This window comes from Vulpes vulpes, chromosome 2 (assembly GCF_048418805.1).
Source record: "Vulpes vulpes isolate BD-2025 chromosome 2, VulVul3, whole genome shotgun sequence".
In the NCBI taxonomy this organism is placed as follows: Eukaryota; Metazoa; Chordata; class Mammalia; order Carnivora; family Canidae; genus Vulpes; species Vulpes vulpes.
This window is the reverse complement of record NC_132781.1, coordinates 157,425,191-157,443,810: the sequence shown is the minus strand read 5'-3', so window position 1 is coordinate 157,443,810 and position 18,620 is coordinate 157,425,191. Positions and strand designations below refer to the sequence as shown.

General features: G+C 52.1%; 1 protein-coding gene across 3 annotated transcripts in view; it reads right to left on the bottom strand.

The window, feature by feature from the left end:
* Positions 1-18,620, bottom strand: part of ECE1 (endothelin converting enzyme 1) — a 116,215-nt gene that overhangs the window by 17,673 nt on the left and 79,922 nt on the right. For all 3 annotated transcript variants that reach the window (XR_012000145.1, XM_072750880.1, XM_026012114.2), the window contains 6 exons: positions 14,274-14,395; positions 12,289-12,435; positions 11,129-11,194; positions 9,937-10,128; positions 4,205-4,347; positions 2,485-2,599 (listed from right to left, as the gene is read on the bottom strand). Coding sequence is in view for 2 of the 3 variants with exons in the window: in XM_072750880.1 (XP_072606981.1) it covers positions 2,485-2,599; positions 4,205-4,347; positions 9,937-10,128; positions 11,129-11,194; positions 12,289-12,435; positions 14,274-14,395 (785 nt within the window). In the remaining variant the exon portion in view is untranslated. The remainder of the gene's footprint in view (positions 1-2,484; positions 2,600-4,204; positions 4,348-9,936; positions 10,129-11,128; positions 11,195-12,288; positions 12,436-14,273; positions 14,396-18,620) is intronic.

Here is an 18,620-nt window from a genome sequence, read left to right as displayed (position 1 = left end):
AAGTGATTTGCCTGAGGTTGTGTGGTTAGAAGAAGCATTTCAAACACAGATCTTCTGACCCAAAGTTCTGTGCTGTTTCCTTACACCATGCACGGGGCATACGGTGACCCTGCCCACAGCCTGCCACCTCTGGGGTCTCCCAATTGCCCTTGCTTCTGCCAAGGCCTCCCTGCCAGCTCTTAGCATCCCACTGGTTAGAGCAGTGCCCCGCACTCTGAGCCTGGCCCAGGGAAGCTCGCTTGCTCGCTCTGTCTGTCTGTCTGTCTGTCTACGTATCATGGTAAAACACGCGTAAGATTTACCACCATTCTAACTCTTTTAAGTGTATGAGTCAGTGATGTTAGGCAAATTCTCACTGCTGTGCAACCAATCTCCAGAACTTTTCATCTTGCAAATGTGAACCTCCATATGCATTTAACAACTCCTCATGCCCACCCCCCCACCCCACCCCCCGTCCCCAGCCCCTGGCAACCACCAGGAAGCTCAATTTTCACTTCTGGCTCCTGCAGAGCACAGGCTGAGTGGGGCAGAGCTCAGGTGTGGCTGTGGAATCAGATGTGCTGGGACTGAGAACACATTCCCCATTTATGAGCTGTGTGACTATGAACAAGTCCCTTCCCCTCACAGAGCCAAGGTTTCTTCATCTATAAAATGGGCTGATGATAATAGCTCCTAACGTAGAGCTGTTATAGGAACTTGGTGACATAATGCCTATAAAAGGCAGACAGCGAATATCTTTTATTATTATTATTATCATTATTGAGTGGCTGAAAGAGCCAAGAAGTCATGGTCATCCAGAGCTGGGTCTGAATATGAACTTGGCTGCCTTCTTGCTGGGTGCCCTGGGAAGCCCTTCCTTGCCTGGAGCCAGTTTCTTCCTCTGCACTCAGGTGGGTGAGCAATGATGCAGGTGCATGCTCCACAGAGGTGTCTCTGTAACTATCCTCCTGGGTCCTAGTCAAACTTTTCCTATTTAAAGTCCCCTGGGAGGCTAAATGCTCCAGGGGACAGAGTCCATGCCTTGTCATGTCTGTGACATGGGCTCACCCAGGGCTGGCCCAAGGTAGGTGCATGTGGAGCAGGAAGGCAGGTCAACTGAGCAGGACAGCCAACTCTTCCCCTGGTCCTTCTCCGCAGGGCCAGGTGACTCTCATGGCTGAGGCCCCGTGATGCCCTCAGAAGGCTCTCTTACCCCCAGCTACCCTCTCCTTTAGTCCCCTTCCTGCCACAGGTGGGTGTACATCAGGATAGGAAAGAAAAGGAGAACTCTTTCCAGGATGAACTCCAGGACTGGAGGGAGGAGTCCATATCCTGTCATTCTCTTCCAGCCCTTATCTGGCTTTGTCCATTCCACTGGACTCTGGGAAGGGCCACGGGGGCAGGGGCAGGCTAGAGCCAGCTCTGCTTGTCCCCCAGGGTCTTGCTAGCTGCTGTCCTGGGGCGGGGGGTTGCTGAGTGTGCTGGGTGGGCTCAGCACCCTGGCCTCTACTGCTCTTTAGCTGGGACACTTCCCTGGGCCCAGACATGCTGTGTCCCATCAGCACATAGGAGGGTCTCTTATGGCAGATGTGGGCTCTTGGGGCACAGACCCCACCTTACTTGTCTCAGTGTTCCCACATGGGATTGATGTCCTGTCTATTGGCTGCATGAATGAGAGGGGGACCGCCACCTCTGGAGAAAAAGTGGAAGTGGCCAGGGAGCTTCCTGTCTGGGGTAGAGTCCTGCGGGAGGGGAATGAGGGGTCCTGGAGCCCTGGGAACCCTGGAAGAACGGACACTCAGGGGGCATGATGGGGGCCTTTGAAGGTAGGTGGAATCCACCTGTTCTGGGGCCTAGGAAGGTAATAGCAGTGAACACCTGTGTGGTCTGATTATGATCCAGGTGCTATACTGACTGTTTTGTGTTTATGGGGAAGGAGCAATATTACTGCGGGTCCCCTGTATAAAACAGGGACGATGATCACACCCACCTCACGGGGATAGGAGTTACAGGAAAGTTTCAGTTACAAGATCATAGGAGTTACAGGAAATGGTTTATTATCGTTACCATTGAGAAGTGATTGGGAGAAAATAGAAGCCATCTTTTGCTGTAAAGAAGGTAAATCTCTAAGATTCCTCTTTTTTAAAAAAGTTTTTAAAATTGAAGTAATCTCTGCAACCAACTTGGGGCTCGAACTCATGATCAAGAGTCGCATGCTCTTCCTACTGAGCCAGCCAGGTACCCAAGACTCCTCTTTACTCATTAGAGACCCAGTGTAATCATCACCTTCTGGAAGTTTCTGTCCACCCCCAACTAGATTGGATCCAGTCCTGTGTGCCCAGGGACATCCAAGTGGATCCCTTCAGATTCTTTGCCTACCCTCTACCTCCCTTACAAGTTTCCAGGGCCCTGGGGGGACACCAAGGTTGCAAAAGCCTCCAACCCAGGGCCAGGCTCACAGTAGGTGCTCAGCATGTGAATGGGAATGTGCAGTAACAGGCTCACCTTCTTGGTCCCATACATGACTTCCATGAACTTCTCATCGGCGTCCTGAAAGCGCTGATCAAGGAAGGAACTTGTCTTCCGCACCAGGTTCCAGATCATGTAGTTGTTTAGCAGGCTGGGGCAAGAGGAGGTGAGACAACTCAGAAGCACCCCAAGCTGGGAGCATCACAGCACTTCCCCCACTGACCTTTAGGGGGCGCTCACACCTGGCCTTCGGATGGCAGGCTCTCCACCCCCCCCTTACCTGCCCCAGTTTGGTGGGTTACTGCTCACTAAGCACAGGGAATGTCAGCTTTTCTTTTCTTTTCAATTTATTTATTCATGAGACATGCACACAGAGAGGCAGAGACATAGGCAGAGGGAGAAGCAGGCTCCCCATAGGGAGCCTGATCCGGGACTCGATCCCAGAACCCGGGGATCATGACCTGAGTCAAAGGCAAACACTCAACCACTAAGCCACCCAGGCATCCCTGGAATGTTAGCTTTTCAAGGTGGAGCCTGGGTCTTCTTTGAAAACCCCTTGGTGCCTAGTGCAGTGACTTGTATGCCACAAGACCTCAATAAACATTTGTCGCATAGCTGCCTTTTGTCTGGAAGCCGTGGAGCAGCCGCAGGGAGACTCCCCCTGGATGGTGTGTGCTACTGGGCTGGAGCAGGGAGGAGGCTGCCATTTCCACAGCCTGGAGATGTCCCTGCCAGAAGGCCAGAGATGGGAAAGGGAGCTCTGGCCACCACGCCAAGGTCTCCAAGGAAGAGAGCTCACTGCCCTCTCCGTCAGGACACAGGGAATCACTGTGGCTGTTGTCACCCTTGCAAAGAAGTCACCTTAGCACCAAGAGACGTTCACTGTTGTGAACTAGCCTCGAAGTGGAACCAACTAAATGTCTGACAATAGGGCAGCCCCGATGGCTCAGCGGTTTAGCGCTGCCTTCAGCCCGGGGTGTGATCCTGGAGACCTGGGATCGAGTCCCACATCAGGCTCCCTGCATGGAGCCTGCTTCTCCCTCTGCCTCTGTCTCTGCCTCTGTGTGTGTGTGTGTGTGTGTGTGTATCTCATGAATAAATAAATAAAATCTTAAAAAAAATGTCTGACAATAGGGGAAGGAGTAAATAATCATATGTATACTTGATGGACTACTGCATAGCTACACAGAATGAGGTCCACAGGGAGTGCGGATAACATGGGGAAAATGTTATGATGAAAGTTGAGGGAAAAGCAGATTACACATGTGGTCACAATGATGGGGGCAAAAGGAACCATGTATTAGAACCCCCCCCCCCCCACACACACACACTTTCTCTCTTTACAAACATACACATATGCTCCCCACAGCATCAACAGTAGTGTCTGGGTAATCTTAATTTTTTTCTGTAGTTTTTAAAAACCTCCCCAACAGATCTTTAGAATTATTTAAAAAATCATACATATCACCTACAATATTTACTGAGCTCCATTCCCTGTCATTCTCTCACTGTGTTCTCATATCCCTACGCGGTAAGTAGATTTCCATCCCCACCTTAGGACAGGTAGCATGAGCCTGACAAAGGGGGATAAACTTGCCCAAGGCTACAGCTCTCTGGGATCCGAACCGGCTGCCTCTCCCAGGGCCCACTCTCCCTAGTCATTCTGTCCCCGGCTGCCCTCACCCTGTCTGGCCCAAGAAGGATAGGGCCGTGTGTGACCCCAAGGGCAGGTGCCAGGCCGCTGGCTGTCCCTTACCATTTGTCAGTGTTGTTGATGAGGGTGGAGACCTGCCCCAGGTACTCCTTGTCGTAGACAACGATAGGCTCAGACTCATTGATCTCCACGGGGTAGAAGATGGTATTGAGAAAGGGCAGCCAGTCGATGGCAGGTGCCAAGGCCTAGAAGGGAAGAGACAGCATGACTCCAGCTGGGCTGCTTCGCGTCAGGGCCTCCAGGGAGCTTTTCTCAAGTAGGTGGCACCGGGCCTCCAAAGAACCAGGCCTGGGCAGTGCACTGGGCAGATGTCAAGCCGAGGCTGGCTGGCTTCCATCAGATATGCTGTAGACAGAATTCTGACTTCAACTTGCAGTAGAGATGGGATGGAACAAAGGGGACACGGGGAGAGCGGCAAGCCCCCCTATGCCAGGTGCCCCTGCACATGACTCACAGGACTTCTCTCTGTTGGACCTCAGGACAAGCCTACGTGGTAGGGACCATAATCCCCATTTTATTGACGATGAGACTGAGCCCAGACAGGCCTGTAATGGAAAACTGTGTAGCATCCAGAGCCAAACTGCCCGGGCTCATATTCCATCTCTCTTACTTGCTAGCTGTGTAACCTTGAGTTAGTGGATGAATCTCTCCATGCTTCGGGGTCTCATCTGAAAAGTGGTCTCTTCATCATAAAAGAACTGTCTGTTCTACTCAACACGTGCTTCTGTAATAACAATTAGCTTCTATGGGATTAGTCTATACAACCGGTAAACTCAAGAATGATAGTGGTATCAAGGGTAAGCACTTTGGTCCACAGGGGATTTTTCTCAGGCATGGAGAAAGCAACTCAGAAGGACAACTTCAGCAAGGGAGGTAAGGCCCTTAGCTCAGCTGATGCACAGGAAGCTGGGCTGGTCAGCTCCTTTTTTTAAAATAAGATTCTATTTACTTACTTACTTTATTTATTTATTTACTTATTTATTTATTGGGAGGAGGGGCAGAGAAAGGAGTAGAGAGAGAATCCTAAGCAGACTCTGTGCTGAGCGGGAAGCCCAATGTGGGGCTCAATCTCATGACCCTGAGATCATGACCTGAGCTGAAACCAAGAGTTGGACGCTTGACTGACTGAGCCAGCTTGGTGCCCCTGGTCAGCTCTATTTTAAGATATTTTAAAATGAGCATCTGTACCGGAGCTTCCTCCTCAAAGAGGCCCTGGCCGGCTTGGAATAACTGGCCACTACGAATGGCCAGCTTGCTCCTGGCTCACCTAATGGTGGCCCCACTGCCCAGGGCTGGTCCATCTGCAGGGTCGCTATGTCCACAGCCAGATTTTCCACTTCTCACCAGGCAGCCTCTCCACTCACACTGAGCTCTCTCTCCAGGTTCCAATTATTGCTTTGATTACAAACTTGCACAACTTTTGGGTTTAATTGTTGTAAAACACACAGACATACAATCTACCATCTTAACCATGTTTAAGTGCCAAGTTCAGTGGCATTAAGGATGTTCACACTGTTGTGCAACCATCACCACCATCCGTCTCCAGATTTCATCTTGCAAAACAGAAACTTTATACCTATTAAACAATAATCCCTCCTGCTCTATCCCCCGAGCTCCCAGTAACCATTATTCTCCTTTTTGTCTCTCTGAATTTGATGGGTCTAGCTACCTCATATAAGTGGAACCATACAGTACTTGTCTTTTTGTGAGTGGCTTATTTCACTCAGCATAAAGTCCTTAAAGTTGCACAACTTTTGAATCTAATTGTAATCGTTTATACAATTAATGAGAGCTTCAGAAACTGCAGGCGACAGACTCTAAGTTCTATTTTTCCCATATGTCTTGTTATTTTTAGTTAATTTTTTCATCCTGTGATTTTTCCAGAATTCAGTGTTTTCCAGCACTATACATATACTGGTTTAAACAGCAAAAGTGGGGCAGCCCGGGTGGCTCAGCAGTTTAGCGACGCCTTCAGCCCAGGGCTTGATCCTGGAGATCAAGGGATCAAGTCCCACATCGGGCTCCCTGCATGGAGCCTGCTTCTCCCTCTGCCTGTGTCTCTGCTTCTCTCTCTGTGTCGTCTCTCATGAATAAATAAACAAACAAACAAACAAACAAACAAACAAACAGCAAAAGTGCTTCTGTGCGTCAGTCACTTAGAATGATACCTGGTATGTAACAACCACTCAATCCTCAATCGATATTAGCTATTGTAATCATTCTCAAGGTCTCCCAAGGGTGGGTCTGGGCTTGAGCGATTCCAGATTCTGTTCTCTATTCTCTTGAAAAAGACAAAGGAAGTAAGAGATGCATTACAAATGGCCTTCATGTGGTAAGATCGATCAATAGTGTAAAATCAAACCATAATATCGGATGAACTTGTAACCTGTTGGTAAATACTTATGATGCCCTCAGTGAGAGAGCAATCATAAAACCCTCCACTTAATAGATGCTGACTTTGCAGATGAGCTAAGGTGACCTTCCTTAGGTCACATAGTTAACCAGTGACTATACACATCTAAAATCCAGGCTCACTTGTCTCTCTGGTTTCAAAGGGTAGCTCAGCTGCTGGGGAACAAGGACCTCAGAGGGCAGAGGAGGGCAGCTCCCACAGGTAGTGGCCTGCTGGCTTTTGGGGGGCCGGGTGCAGGTTCCATATTTGCACCATGACCTACTCAAACCACCCACGTAGTTGGGAAGAGCTGTGCCCCGTGTGCTCTCACACATCCTGGCCTGCCCGGCAACAAGATGACCTGAGCGAGTTTCAGAGTGAGAAGACATGGATCAGAGTCCCCACCATGAACCAGGTCTGGGGCCTCGAGCCATTTCTGTGGCCTTGCTCTGAAACGAGGACAATTTTCCTGCCCGTACCACCCACGGTCGGCTGCTCTGTACCTCGTGGGGATAGCTTGCTCATCAATCCTGAGATGCCTCTCTCCCTAGCTGGTCCATTTGTTCTCTCTTCCTGGCAGGAGCCCCTAGGGTCGGTAACCTCTGGGGCTTCTCCATAACGCTTCTGTGGCTGTCAAACTGGGAGTGTCCAGGTGAGATGGTCAGATGGGGCTCAACACTTAGAGCCATCTGCCTGCATGACCTGCTGGCAAAGATGCCTGGGAAACTCATCAAGTTTACAAAATGTCACTGTTTATACAATTAACGAGAGCTTCACAAACTGCAGGCAACTGGAATATTCTAATTAGGGTACAGCCATCAGGTGGTGACATATCCCTGTGTACTTAACACAAGCCTGTTTCTTTAGGGAGAGCAGGTGTTCTGTGCAGGTAAATTCCCATAACCCCAGACAAGGTGTGTGTTGAATACCAGAATTTTCACGTTTTCAATCTTGCTTTAGTGAATGCCTAACTTAGACATGTATGCGTCTAGAACGGTCTCCATGGAGATGGCTGTTTTAACTGATGAGGACATTCCACTTGTGATTCAAATCCTTTGGGGCGCACCAGTCGGTTCTATTTTCCAGACCTGCAGCCAAAGAGTACTGCTGGTCTCCAACCAATCAGCTCAAGTAGGCTTGCGAATAAGAGAAAAGAAAGATGCTATCAGACTTTATCTCAGCTGGAGAATTTAGAGCAGAGAATAGGACTCATTCCCAAACAACTTCTGATGTGGAAGGAAGAAAGGAATGAGAAGGTCCTCAGGCCCCTCGAGAGAAGCAATAGAAGGATGTTTGATTCATGGGTCTGAATTCGGACTCTGCTAGGGGCTAGCCTGGAACCACTCTGTACTATGGTGGGGCTAGCCTGGAACCATACTGTGAAGGCTGCTGCAACTTCCCCAGAGTCACTTAGGGTACAGGAAAATAACCAAATTTCCAGATACCAGGTAATAGCAAGATATTCTCTCTCCACGGCTGGAATGAATCAAATTGGTTAAGTGCTGGAGACGTGGGCTGGCGTCACTGCTTTTACTATAATACATTTGAATTGTGCATGTCAGTTTATAAATTGAAATCCCAAGTAGAGATTCTTTTTGAGGATGCTAGGCTTCACGGATCCAGGACTTAATCTTTATATGTTAGACATAATGTTCTTATTTGCACATATGCCCTGTTTCTCTGGGAGAGACTTCATAGTTTTCAACTTGTTCTCACAGAACTCTGTGGCTAAAGAACCACACCTTCTGGGGACAGGGGCTGCCTCTCATTCGTCTCTGCATTCTGGAAGACAGCAGGTGTGCATGAGTGAGCAAAGCCCCCATTTTACAAGTCAAGGCGCAAGGAGGGGATCCTGTGACTTGCCCAGGGTCACACGGCTTATAGTGCGGCTGGACCAGACCAGTCTTCTGACCCCAAGCCCAGGGCTCGTCCCTCTGCTAAAGTCCTCCCCTACATCCTCCAGCCCCGGCAGCTCTGAAATGGGGAAGGAGGAAGAAAAGAGCAAATGTAATGTGCCCCAGGCCACCCCGGGGTAGAACCTGGAAGCCACGTTGGGGTGGATGTGCTCAGGGCTATTGCGTCTTCTCTGCCACTCTTGGGGTAGTCAGCTGGCATCATGGCCACTGTGGGGGGCTGGGAGGCTGCTAGTGCCCTTCTTGCATTGAGAAGTGGGCAGCTGGAACAAGACAAATTGCACTGTACAAACAGCATCTCCTTTGACCTCTGGGCCGCAGAGCAGAAAAACAGTGCCAGATGGTAGCCAACGCAGTCTGCTGATCTCCGTAACAACCCACGCAGCGCCACTCACCCTGATGCCAACTATTGGGGACCTATCGGGCAGTTGGCACCCAGAAGAGCCTCTCTTGCCCTCACCCTTAGCTTTGGCTGGGCTGCACCTCTACCTGGGACACCTGGCCAGCCTGGCTACTGCTCACCCACTCACCAGACTCCCCTGCCCTATCCCTGTCCTCGTGCCATCCTTCTTTTGTCCAAAGCATTCAATAATGGGTTTGGGATTGTTTCCTCGTTGGTGTTCCTCCCTCGCCTGGAAGAACCTCCAGAGCAGGGCCCCGAGGGTGGCCCCATATATACTTGTCAGAGGGAGGAACAGAGGGAAAAAAAATGGACAAGGACCTAGGTGTTCATCCTGAAAGGAGAGGAAATGAGCCAACTCAAGTGGATAGGCAGGACCTGGCTGGTCAAGGCAGAGGAGGGAGGAGACATCTTGGTGGAACCCCAACACAAGCCGAACACAAGGGGCCCAGCCGTCCTTCCCAGTGGGGAAGCAGGCCTCACCAAGCATTCTAGGCAATGGCAGGGAACAGGAAGATTGGCCGAAGCCACTGAGGACCTGGGATAAGACCAGACCCCAGCACACAGTGGACTGAGAAGATGGAACTGGCAGGATCAGTTCAACTCCCCACCTGCAAGTCCCAAGGAATCACCAGGGAGCAGCCTTTGGCAGAGGGGCCGCTGACTCTGCAGATGGGTTGAACCCAGTGACACGAAGCAACCCCATTACACAAGGAGGCAGAAGTGGCTACAGAACCCACTCCTCAGGTCTATTGTTTGCTGAAAACCAGACTCCATGTGGCCGCAGCTTGAGATTGGAAATGCCCAATCAGGGTGTGGGATTGTCATCATGACCATAGCGCCTCCCGAGGTCAATGCTGATACAGAAAAGCTGTGTGGCCCTCGGCAGGAAATTTAATCTCTTTGAGCCTCAGTTTTTCTATCTGCGAATTGGGGCAATAATCATCCCTGCTTCATAGGGTTGTTCTGAGGATCTGATGAAGTGGGTGTAACAACCTCCTCAGCCCAGCACCCTGTCCCAAAGCCCTGTGCCTGTCCCAGGCCCCATGTCAACCAGAGCTCACATTACCTGCAGCTCAGCAGCTGTCACTTTGTGGTAGATGAGCTCCTCGTCCCGGCGCTTCTCCTGGGGGATGGTGATGTTGGCCAGTGCCGTCTCAAAGTCCAGGATCTGCTGCATCTGGGGCCGGATGGCGTCCTCATCCCCTCCACCCAGCAGCTTGCCCAGTTGGACCATGTAGTTCAGGTATCCTGTCAGCACCTGCAGGATGGCACCCACTCTATAAGTGGGTGCCACCACCCACTGGACAGGGTAGTGGGCAGAACAGAGCCAGTCCCACACAGGAAACCACTGCCAACCCACTGCAGGGATGGTTCTGGCCCTGCGCTGCTTCCATGGCTGCTCAGGGCATTCAGGACAAAACCCACAGGACCCCGGCGGGTGGGTCCCTGTGCTCCCGGGCCACACTCCCTCTTGAATGCTCGTCACATATAAGCTACCAGCAGACCAGTTCTTAGACACATTTTTTCTGCGCTGCCCTTCTCTACCGTGTCTGCAGATCTGTGTTCAACATCCTCAGCTCACCCTCGAGCTATCACAATTTGTCACTATGCCTCTAACTGGTTAGTTAGTTAATTAACATCTGCCTCCCCTGCCAGACTCTAAGCCCTGTGGGGTGGGGACCATGCCTGCCTTAGTCACCACTATCCCCCCCAACATCAGGCACTTAGCAGGTGGCTACTCAGTACAGGTGGGCTGGATAATGCACAGAGAGACGATGAACCTCAGACAAGGTGTGGGTTTCAGAGTTAGAGGGTCTGGAAGTGAATCTCAGCCTCACCACTGTGGGATGGACCTTGAGTGGGTCACTTAGAGTCTCTGAGCCTTGCTCTCCCCTCTGTAAAAGGCAAGGGAAAAATAATACCCGTGTGGCAGATGCGGTGAAAGAAGTTCAGAGATATGCTGTACCTGCAGGGTTAGTGGGAGGACCAGAGGCCTGGCAGCCACACATGGCATGGCCATTACTGCTGTCTCGCTCTAGAGTGGGGACAAAGGATACCTGCCTATTATGCCCGTGATGCCTGAATGTGAAACAGCCAGCCTCCTCTGCCAGGGACCACCTACAACCCGTCAGGTAAGTGTCACCTCTATGCAACTCCAGCCTCAAAGACCCACACAGGCGTGGACACTGAGGGGACACCATGGCGGTAACACGTCGTGGGGTGTGGGCTGAGAGCCACTCTCTCTGAAGCACACTCACCTTCTCATTTTCAGTTTTGTTCAGGTAATAGTCCCTTGAAGGTAAGCCCAGACCAGACTGGTCCACCTGGAGAGAAAGGCAGGAGTGAGAGGGGATCTACTGTCACACGTGTACACTGCCCGCCATGGGGACAGTGGGCACATGGCAACACAGAGCCAGCCTGGGCCCCAGCAGGAGCAGAAGCTGGCAGCAGAGGTCGCCTCTGGGGTCTGCCACCCAGGGCAGGGACAGACACACGTCTGGCTGCATACCTGCCCATACATGGGGATTCTGGGTCCTTCTGAAAGGTCAGAGCCACCCTCCCTACTAAGCACCTCTGAGGCGTGGCACACTGCTTCTACTTAACTAAATACTTCCCAAGAAGGTGCAGTGATTAAGGGCCACTCACGCCTGCAGAGCCTTAGTCAAGTTATTGAACCTTTCCGATCCTCAGGTTCTTCTAGAAAACAGGGGAAATAGTATCTCATCCTCAGAGCTGGAATGAGGATTCAAGGGGAGATTGCCAGGGGAGGATGTGCAGAGGGTCTGGGAGGTAGGGGAGGGTCAATTCCTGGCAGCAACTAGCAGAGCCTTGTGGCCACACCCTGATGTCCGGAGAGCAGGTGTTACTACAGTTCATTTGATTGATAAGGACATTGCAGCGCAGAGAGGTTGAAGTACTTGCCGGAGGTCACACAATGGGTGAGAGAAGGAGCTAGGTGGGGATTTCAGCTCACCCTGGGCTCCTTGCTTCTGCACCTGAGGGTGGGCAGAGCAGGGGCTGCCCTGGCTGCGCTGATACAAAGTCTAGGGCAGGCTCCGCCAGGAAGAGATGGACTCAAAGCCATTCTAAGCAGAGCCACAAAGGACGGAGGCTGAGGCTAGGGGGCCAGGAGGTGGCTTTAGCTGTGTCTAGGACTTGACATCCACAGTGACCAATGAGAATCCCAGAGATTCATCTGTGCCATGGTGACATCCCCCCACCCCTCAAGAATGGCAGCCTACTCTTTCATGACTTCTTACCTGTACAAATCTCATGGTTCAGAGCCTCCAGAAATAATCCAGGCTCAGAAACCAGAAGCCAGTTGCCCCTACTCTGCCACTTGCAAAACTCAAAACAGGTCATGAGGTTAAACGCTAAACATGCCCACTCCTCTTCCTAGGGTTCGGGGCCAGCTCACCTGGATCACGTTGCTGTTGGAATTTTTGGAGTCCGCACTGACGTAGACAGAGAAGAAGGGAGAGGTGCGGTAGTGGGAGGTGACCACCTGCAGAGTGTCCTGGAAGTTGTCTTTGTCCCAGGGACCTGTGATGTTCCAGCCCCCTAGCTGTGGGGAGGGAGAGGGAACGGGAGGTGAAGAGGTGGCAGGGAGACCCGGGTGTGAATTCTGCTCCGGCTGCTAACCTGCTCTGTGACCCTGGAGCGGTCATCTGACCTCTCTGAGCCTCAAGAGCAGATGAAAGGGATGGTCTTTTATTTTTTTAAAAAGACTTTTATTTATTTATTCATGAGAGACAGAGAGAGAGAGAGAGAGAGAGAGAGAGAAGCGCAGAGACACAGGCAGAGGGAGAAGCTGGCTTCCTGCAAGGAGCCCGATATGAGACTTGATCCCAGATCCCAGGATGGTCTTCATCAGAGTTTCTGACCAGCAAACAGGAGACACGCATGGAGTGAGACTTATCCGAGCAAGCTAGCCATGAATCCATGGGGCAGCTGCTCTCTCAGGGATGTGATGGGGATGGGAAGGAGACTTTTCTCGTACCCTCTTCATTTTTTGGATTCTGAATCATGTGATATAATTTCTACTAATGCATAAATTCAATTGTGCTTATGGGGGAAAAAGGCTCCATATGTTTTGAAAAGGTTGATAAAGGGGCGCCTGGGTGGCTCAGTGGGTTAAATGGCTGCCTTCGGCTCAGGTCATGATCTCAGGGTCCTGGGATCAAGTCCTACATCAGGCTCCCCACAGAGAGCCTGCTTCTCCCTTCCCCTTTGCTGCTCACCCTGCTCGTGCTCTCTGTCAAACAAAATCTTAAAAAAAATAAATAAAAGGTTGATAAAGCAGTGGGGTCTAGTTTCTCTCAGAGCAGGGATTCTTTTTTTCAAGCAGGCTCCATACCCAACATGGGGCTCAAACTCACGACCCCGAGATCAAGAGTCAGTCGCATGCTCTACCAGCTGAGCCAGCCAGGCACTGCAGAGCCAGGATTTCTTTAATCTCCTCGGTCTCCTTGGCTTGGCACGCTCTGGTATGTGGGGCCTGGGCCAGAGGGGAGGACTGTCCAATCCCCGGTGCCCACAGCTCTCGACCTTGCTGTAATGACTTCCCAGAGCTGAGCTACAAGGCAGGGCATTGAGGGAACCTGGAACAGCCAGAAAACACCCATGGCCACCCTTTGTGGGCGTCTGGCACCCTGGCCAGCCGTGGGCAGCCCCTAAGGCCCATCCAAGGCTGACTGGGAGATGCTCAGCAAGAATGGCTCTTCCTCTGCAGGAGGATGAGGAGGCCTGGGGTATGTGGGCCCTCCTCACACAGGGGCTATTCTGCTTCTGATACAAGACTCTCTGTTGGTCCTTCTGGAGCATAGCCCTCTTCACACATAGACATGTCCTCGGAGGAAAAGGAAGCAGCAAGGTAGAGAAACATTTTTTTTCTTTTTTTTTTAAAGGTTTTATTTATTTATTCATGAGAGACACACAGAGAGAGACAGAGACACAGGCAGAGGGAGAAGCAGGCTCCCTGCGGGGAGCCCGATGCAGGACTCAATCCCGGGACCCCAGGATCACGACCTGAGCCCAAGGCAGACGCTCAACCACAGAGCCACCCAGGCGTCCCCAGAAACATTTTCTCTGTAAATATGGCCCCATTCCACATGCAGATGCACAGTGATGCACATACATGTGCACAACGGATGTGCACACACATCCACAACGATGTTGACACATACGCCCCCATACACAGATATTCCCACCCATAGAGACACGTGCATGCACAGGAGCGCAAACACACACACGCATACACACACTCAGACACACTCAGGCCTGACCGGTTCTATAATCCAGCTGGGTGAGGTGGCTGGGGTGTGAGGTAGGCAGACCCAGTGACACCTGACAGCTGCGGTGGCAGCCAGAGGAGATCCAGGAAAGGCTGCTCCAGGAACTCACCTTCTCAATTAGCTCCATCAGGGGCTTGGCCTTGAGCTCCTCGATCCTGGTTTCATTCATACATGCGCGGTAATATACCTGGGCCTTCCTTTCTGCCTCGCTCACACTGGCTGTGGAGTTTTCTGGAATGACAAGAGACAGTGGTTTGCAGTGTGCCCCCATCTGGTGTGCAGGTGGCCCGACGGGAATCCTTCTGAGAGCCTCAGGGTGCTCAGCTGTAAAAACAACCTAGGACTTCTGCCTGTTAGGACAGCCGCATGGACTCAACCACAGCGGGTACGTGACTACTCTGGGCAGAGCCTGGCAAACTGAGGTGCCTCCTAATTATTGCTGACTGCAAAATAAGAACAGCATACCATGTTTCTCCCTGTCTGCTGGTCAAGTTTGTAGATGCGTCCCTTGGCTGGCAGCATGGGCCACCCGGCAGGACAGCTTGCATCCCCTGCTGGCCAAAGTGTGGCCCAAATACCCCTCCCTGGAGTGCGGAACAGAGGCCTGTGTTGGTTTTCAGACCTCAGATGTCCTCTCTGTGATAGACTGGAGCTGAATGGAAGCTTCTAAGGCCTTGTGCACTAGAAGTTAACTTTTCCCTTCCTCCTCTAAAGGGCCAGCCTTGTTCATCAGACTTACAGGTGATTTAGAGTGCTGTTGCCATTTCTCTTCCTCACTTGGCAGCCAGCATCTCCATCCTTACACCAGGATGCCTGGGACTCTTTGGTCATCCCCATCACCCTGTCCCTGGTGTTCTGGTCTAGGTGCCACCTGCTGAGAGCCAGCCTGGGGCAGGGGCCTGCCTGTGCCCAGGGAAGGTGACCATTTCCTATGGTTCAGGCTACGAAGGATCCACCATGTGCCTGTTCAGGCCCTGAAGGATCTACTATGTGCCTTTTTGGGTCATGAAGGACCTACTATGTGCCTTTTCGGGCCAGGAAGGACCCACTATGTACCTGTTTGGGTCATGAAGGACCCACTGTGTGCCTGTTCAGGCCATGAAGGCCCTACTGTGTGCTGGTTCTGGTCATGTAGGACCTATCATGTGCCAGGGCTCCTGTGCCTGAGCCTTGGTCTCAGAGACCTGCTCCAGATCATGCCTGGGTCCCCGAATCCCTCAATTCTATCTGTCTACCTTGCTCCCTCCCTGGGGCCCTCCTTCCTCACTGCTCCAGCTCCTTTTCCTCATTTCAAATTCACTTCTCTTGGACCCTGAAACTCCTTCCTTTGCTTGCTCCAAAGACCCCCCCCCCCAAACCCCCTCTCCTCCACGAACCGTATCCATTCATTTACTAAGTAGATACAGGTGCTTGCCCTGTGCTAGGTATGCGCAAGCTTCAGGGACTCGAAAGACAATGTCCCCCTGTCCCCATGGAGCTTACTTGCTAGTGTGAGGACACAGATATCAAACAAGAAAACACATAAAGGAAAGCTCATCCTGGCCCTCCAGTATGGGCTGCTGTTGAGATCCAAGCATCTCCAAGGCCTTTCTCAGAGACCATCTTTCCGATGGAGCCTCTCCTAAGATATTCTTTCACGAAGATTTCCATGGAGGACCTACCAACTGCCAGGCACTGGGCTGGGCTAGGAGCTTTGTAGACATAAATAAGACCTGCCTGCTCTCTGCCTCCAGGGAGTCAAGCAAAGAAATGACCAGAAGACATGAAAGAACTTTGGTTAATGCAAATGGTTGTGGAACCCAGAGAAAAGTCACACTTTGCTTTGGTGGGGTGAGGTGGGGTCAGGGGAGCTCTAGTTCCAAGCTGGTTTGTTTGTTCGTTCGTTCATTCATTCATTCATTTATTTTTTAGGATTTTATTTATTTTTTCATAACAGACACAGAAAAAGGGAGAGAGAGAAAGGCAGAGACACAGGCAGAGGGAGAAGCAGGCTCCATGCAAGGAGCCCGACGTGGGACTCGATCCCGGGTCTCCAGGATCATGCCTTGGGCTGAAGGTGGCGCTAAACCGCTGGGCCACCAGGGCTGCCCCTTTTATTTATTTTTTAATTAAAAAGGTTCTTTTTAGTAGGCTCTACGCCCAATATGAGACTCACACTCACAAAACCTAGATCAGTGGTTACATGCTCATGGACTGAGCCAGCCAGGGGCCCCAAGGCAGTTCTTTCAAAGGTAAGAAATTATTCACCAGGTAGAAATGAGGGGGAAGGGCCCTGGGTTTGGAGGGATTTGGAGAGTTTGGGAAAACACGAGAAGCATAGGAAAGTGTACTGTCTGGAGAAAAGATACCATTTGGTGTGGCCTGTGATGTGAAGGGCAGGAGTCACCCCCTGACTTCCAGCACGGGTCCTTCAGCTCTCCCAGCACTCATCCCAAGAGCCCGCCTGCCCAGCCCCCAGGTCTTATCATAACCACCAGGATCATGGTTTTCTCTGGTCAGAGAGCATCAACCCCTGTCTTGCTGAAGTCAGGGTGACAGCATGCGACCAGCCTGGGTGAGTGTGAATGGAGATGCAGAGACAAGGGAAGCCCACGAGGGGCAAAGGTGATGAGGGTCTGTGGAGGGCACACACGGCCCTGGAGACCACCAGCTGCCATGCTGCTCCAAGGCCTGGAAACGTGTGGTGTGAAGCCCCAGAGCCTTCCAGAACATAAGACAAGGCCTCCAGGAGGGGAGGGTAGAAATGGGGAAGGGAAGCAGAACTTCAGGGAAAGCAAAGGGGGTTTCCACCCCCCTCCCAGGTGCCTCGTTTCTCTAACAATGCCCCCCAGCAGCTAAGCTCCCAGAAGGAAAAGCGCAAGAACCACCATGGCTTGCCAGAGCCTGGAAGCGGCATCTCGCCGTCCATGCGTGGCTCTGGCCGTGCCCCTGAAATGCCAGGCCAAGGTCGGGTTGTGTACGCTGTGTGCTCTGGCCCACAAGAGGGTCTGGCATCTCCCTCCCCCACTGGCCAAGGCCACTGAGATGAGGGCCCACGGCCAGGCTCCGGGGGAACGGCCTGGCTGTGCTCAGGAGAGGGGTTCCAGGCGTCCATCTTTCCCCAACAGGATCCCTGCGTTGACGTGACTGCGTCCTTCAGGCACACACGGCCCCTCTCTCCTTCGCTGAGAGGCCGCTCCTGATGAGTTCAAGCTTCCTTCCCCTGAACTCCACACCCTGGATCAAACATCCACTTGTTTTCCCACCAAGGTTTATTGAGTTCCTGTGGTTTGGTGGCTGCTGGGCTGGGGGAGAATGTAGCAGGCCGCGTGGACACGGGCTGCCCACGTCAGGCCTGGAGCCTGGTGGGCGACACAGACAGCCGTAAGGTGGTCACAAAGCATCTGACGCAGGGAGCATCTGATGCTGCGGACAAAGTCCAGGAGGCCCTGAGAAAGGATGGCATGGGGAGGCCCCAGGGAACCCTTGCCTGAACTCTGGGCTGAAAGCTGAGCTTGCCGTGGGGGAGTGGACGTCGGGGCTGTGCTTGGGCCGCTTCACCCGCTAGGTCATGTCCCAGCTGTCCCAGCTGTCCCTGCTTCTTGGTCTGTACCCGGAAAGCACACAGCGGCCCTCAGAAGAACGGAGCCCAGTGTCACTTCTGATGAGAAAGGGCCATTTCTGGGCATTGAGAGGTGCTGAGGCCAGAGCCTGACAGAAATTTACACGGGGAGGAAATGAGGCAGGTGGGGCAGGAAGGCGCAAGAATGTGGGCTTCCCCAGGAACTGGCGTTCACACCCCCTGTATTCCCACACTGACACTGGCTGGGGCAGGAACTCTGGGACTCAAGCTCCTCCACTTCTCCCCCCGCCTCTCTCTGGTTCATGGGGCCCACTGGGACAACCCCCAGCACATTATCCCACCTCCTCTCCTTCATCCTCTCCCATAAGGCACCTACGACCTGGCAGGCACTGGGGGTACAAGAGCTGAAGCAGGACGGCCAGGCGGGAGGCCACTGTGACAGGTGAGGTGAGCAATGATGTAGGCTCGGGCAGGGTGACAGCAGAGAGGGGGTGAGAAGCAGTTGCGCTGTGAGAGAAAGAAGGGCCTAGATGCTGCCGAGTTTCCTTGACCAGAGCAAGGGGTCACTGCTATCTGAAATGCGGAAGACAAGGGATAGGGAATGGGATAAGCAGTTCAGTTTTCGACATTTTTAGTTGAAGACATCTATTAGACACTAGTGGAACCCTGGGTGTGGAGTTTATAGAGCTAGTGTCTTGAACTACTTTGAGTTCAAATATGCTCTGGAGGGGCACCTGGGTGACTCAGTCAGTTGGGTGTCCAACTCTTGATTTCGGCTCAGGTCATGGTCTCAGGACTGTGGGATCAAGCCCTGCATCAGGCTCTGTACTCAGCACAGAGTCTGTTTGGGACTCTCTTCCTCTGCCTCTCCCCCACGAAATAAATGAATAAATC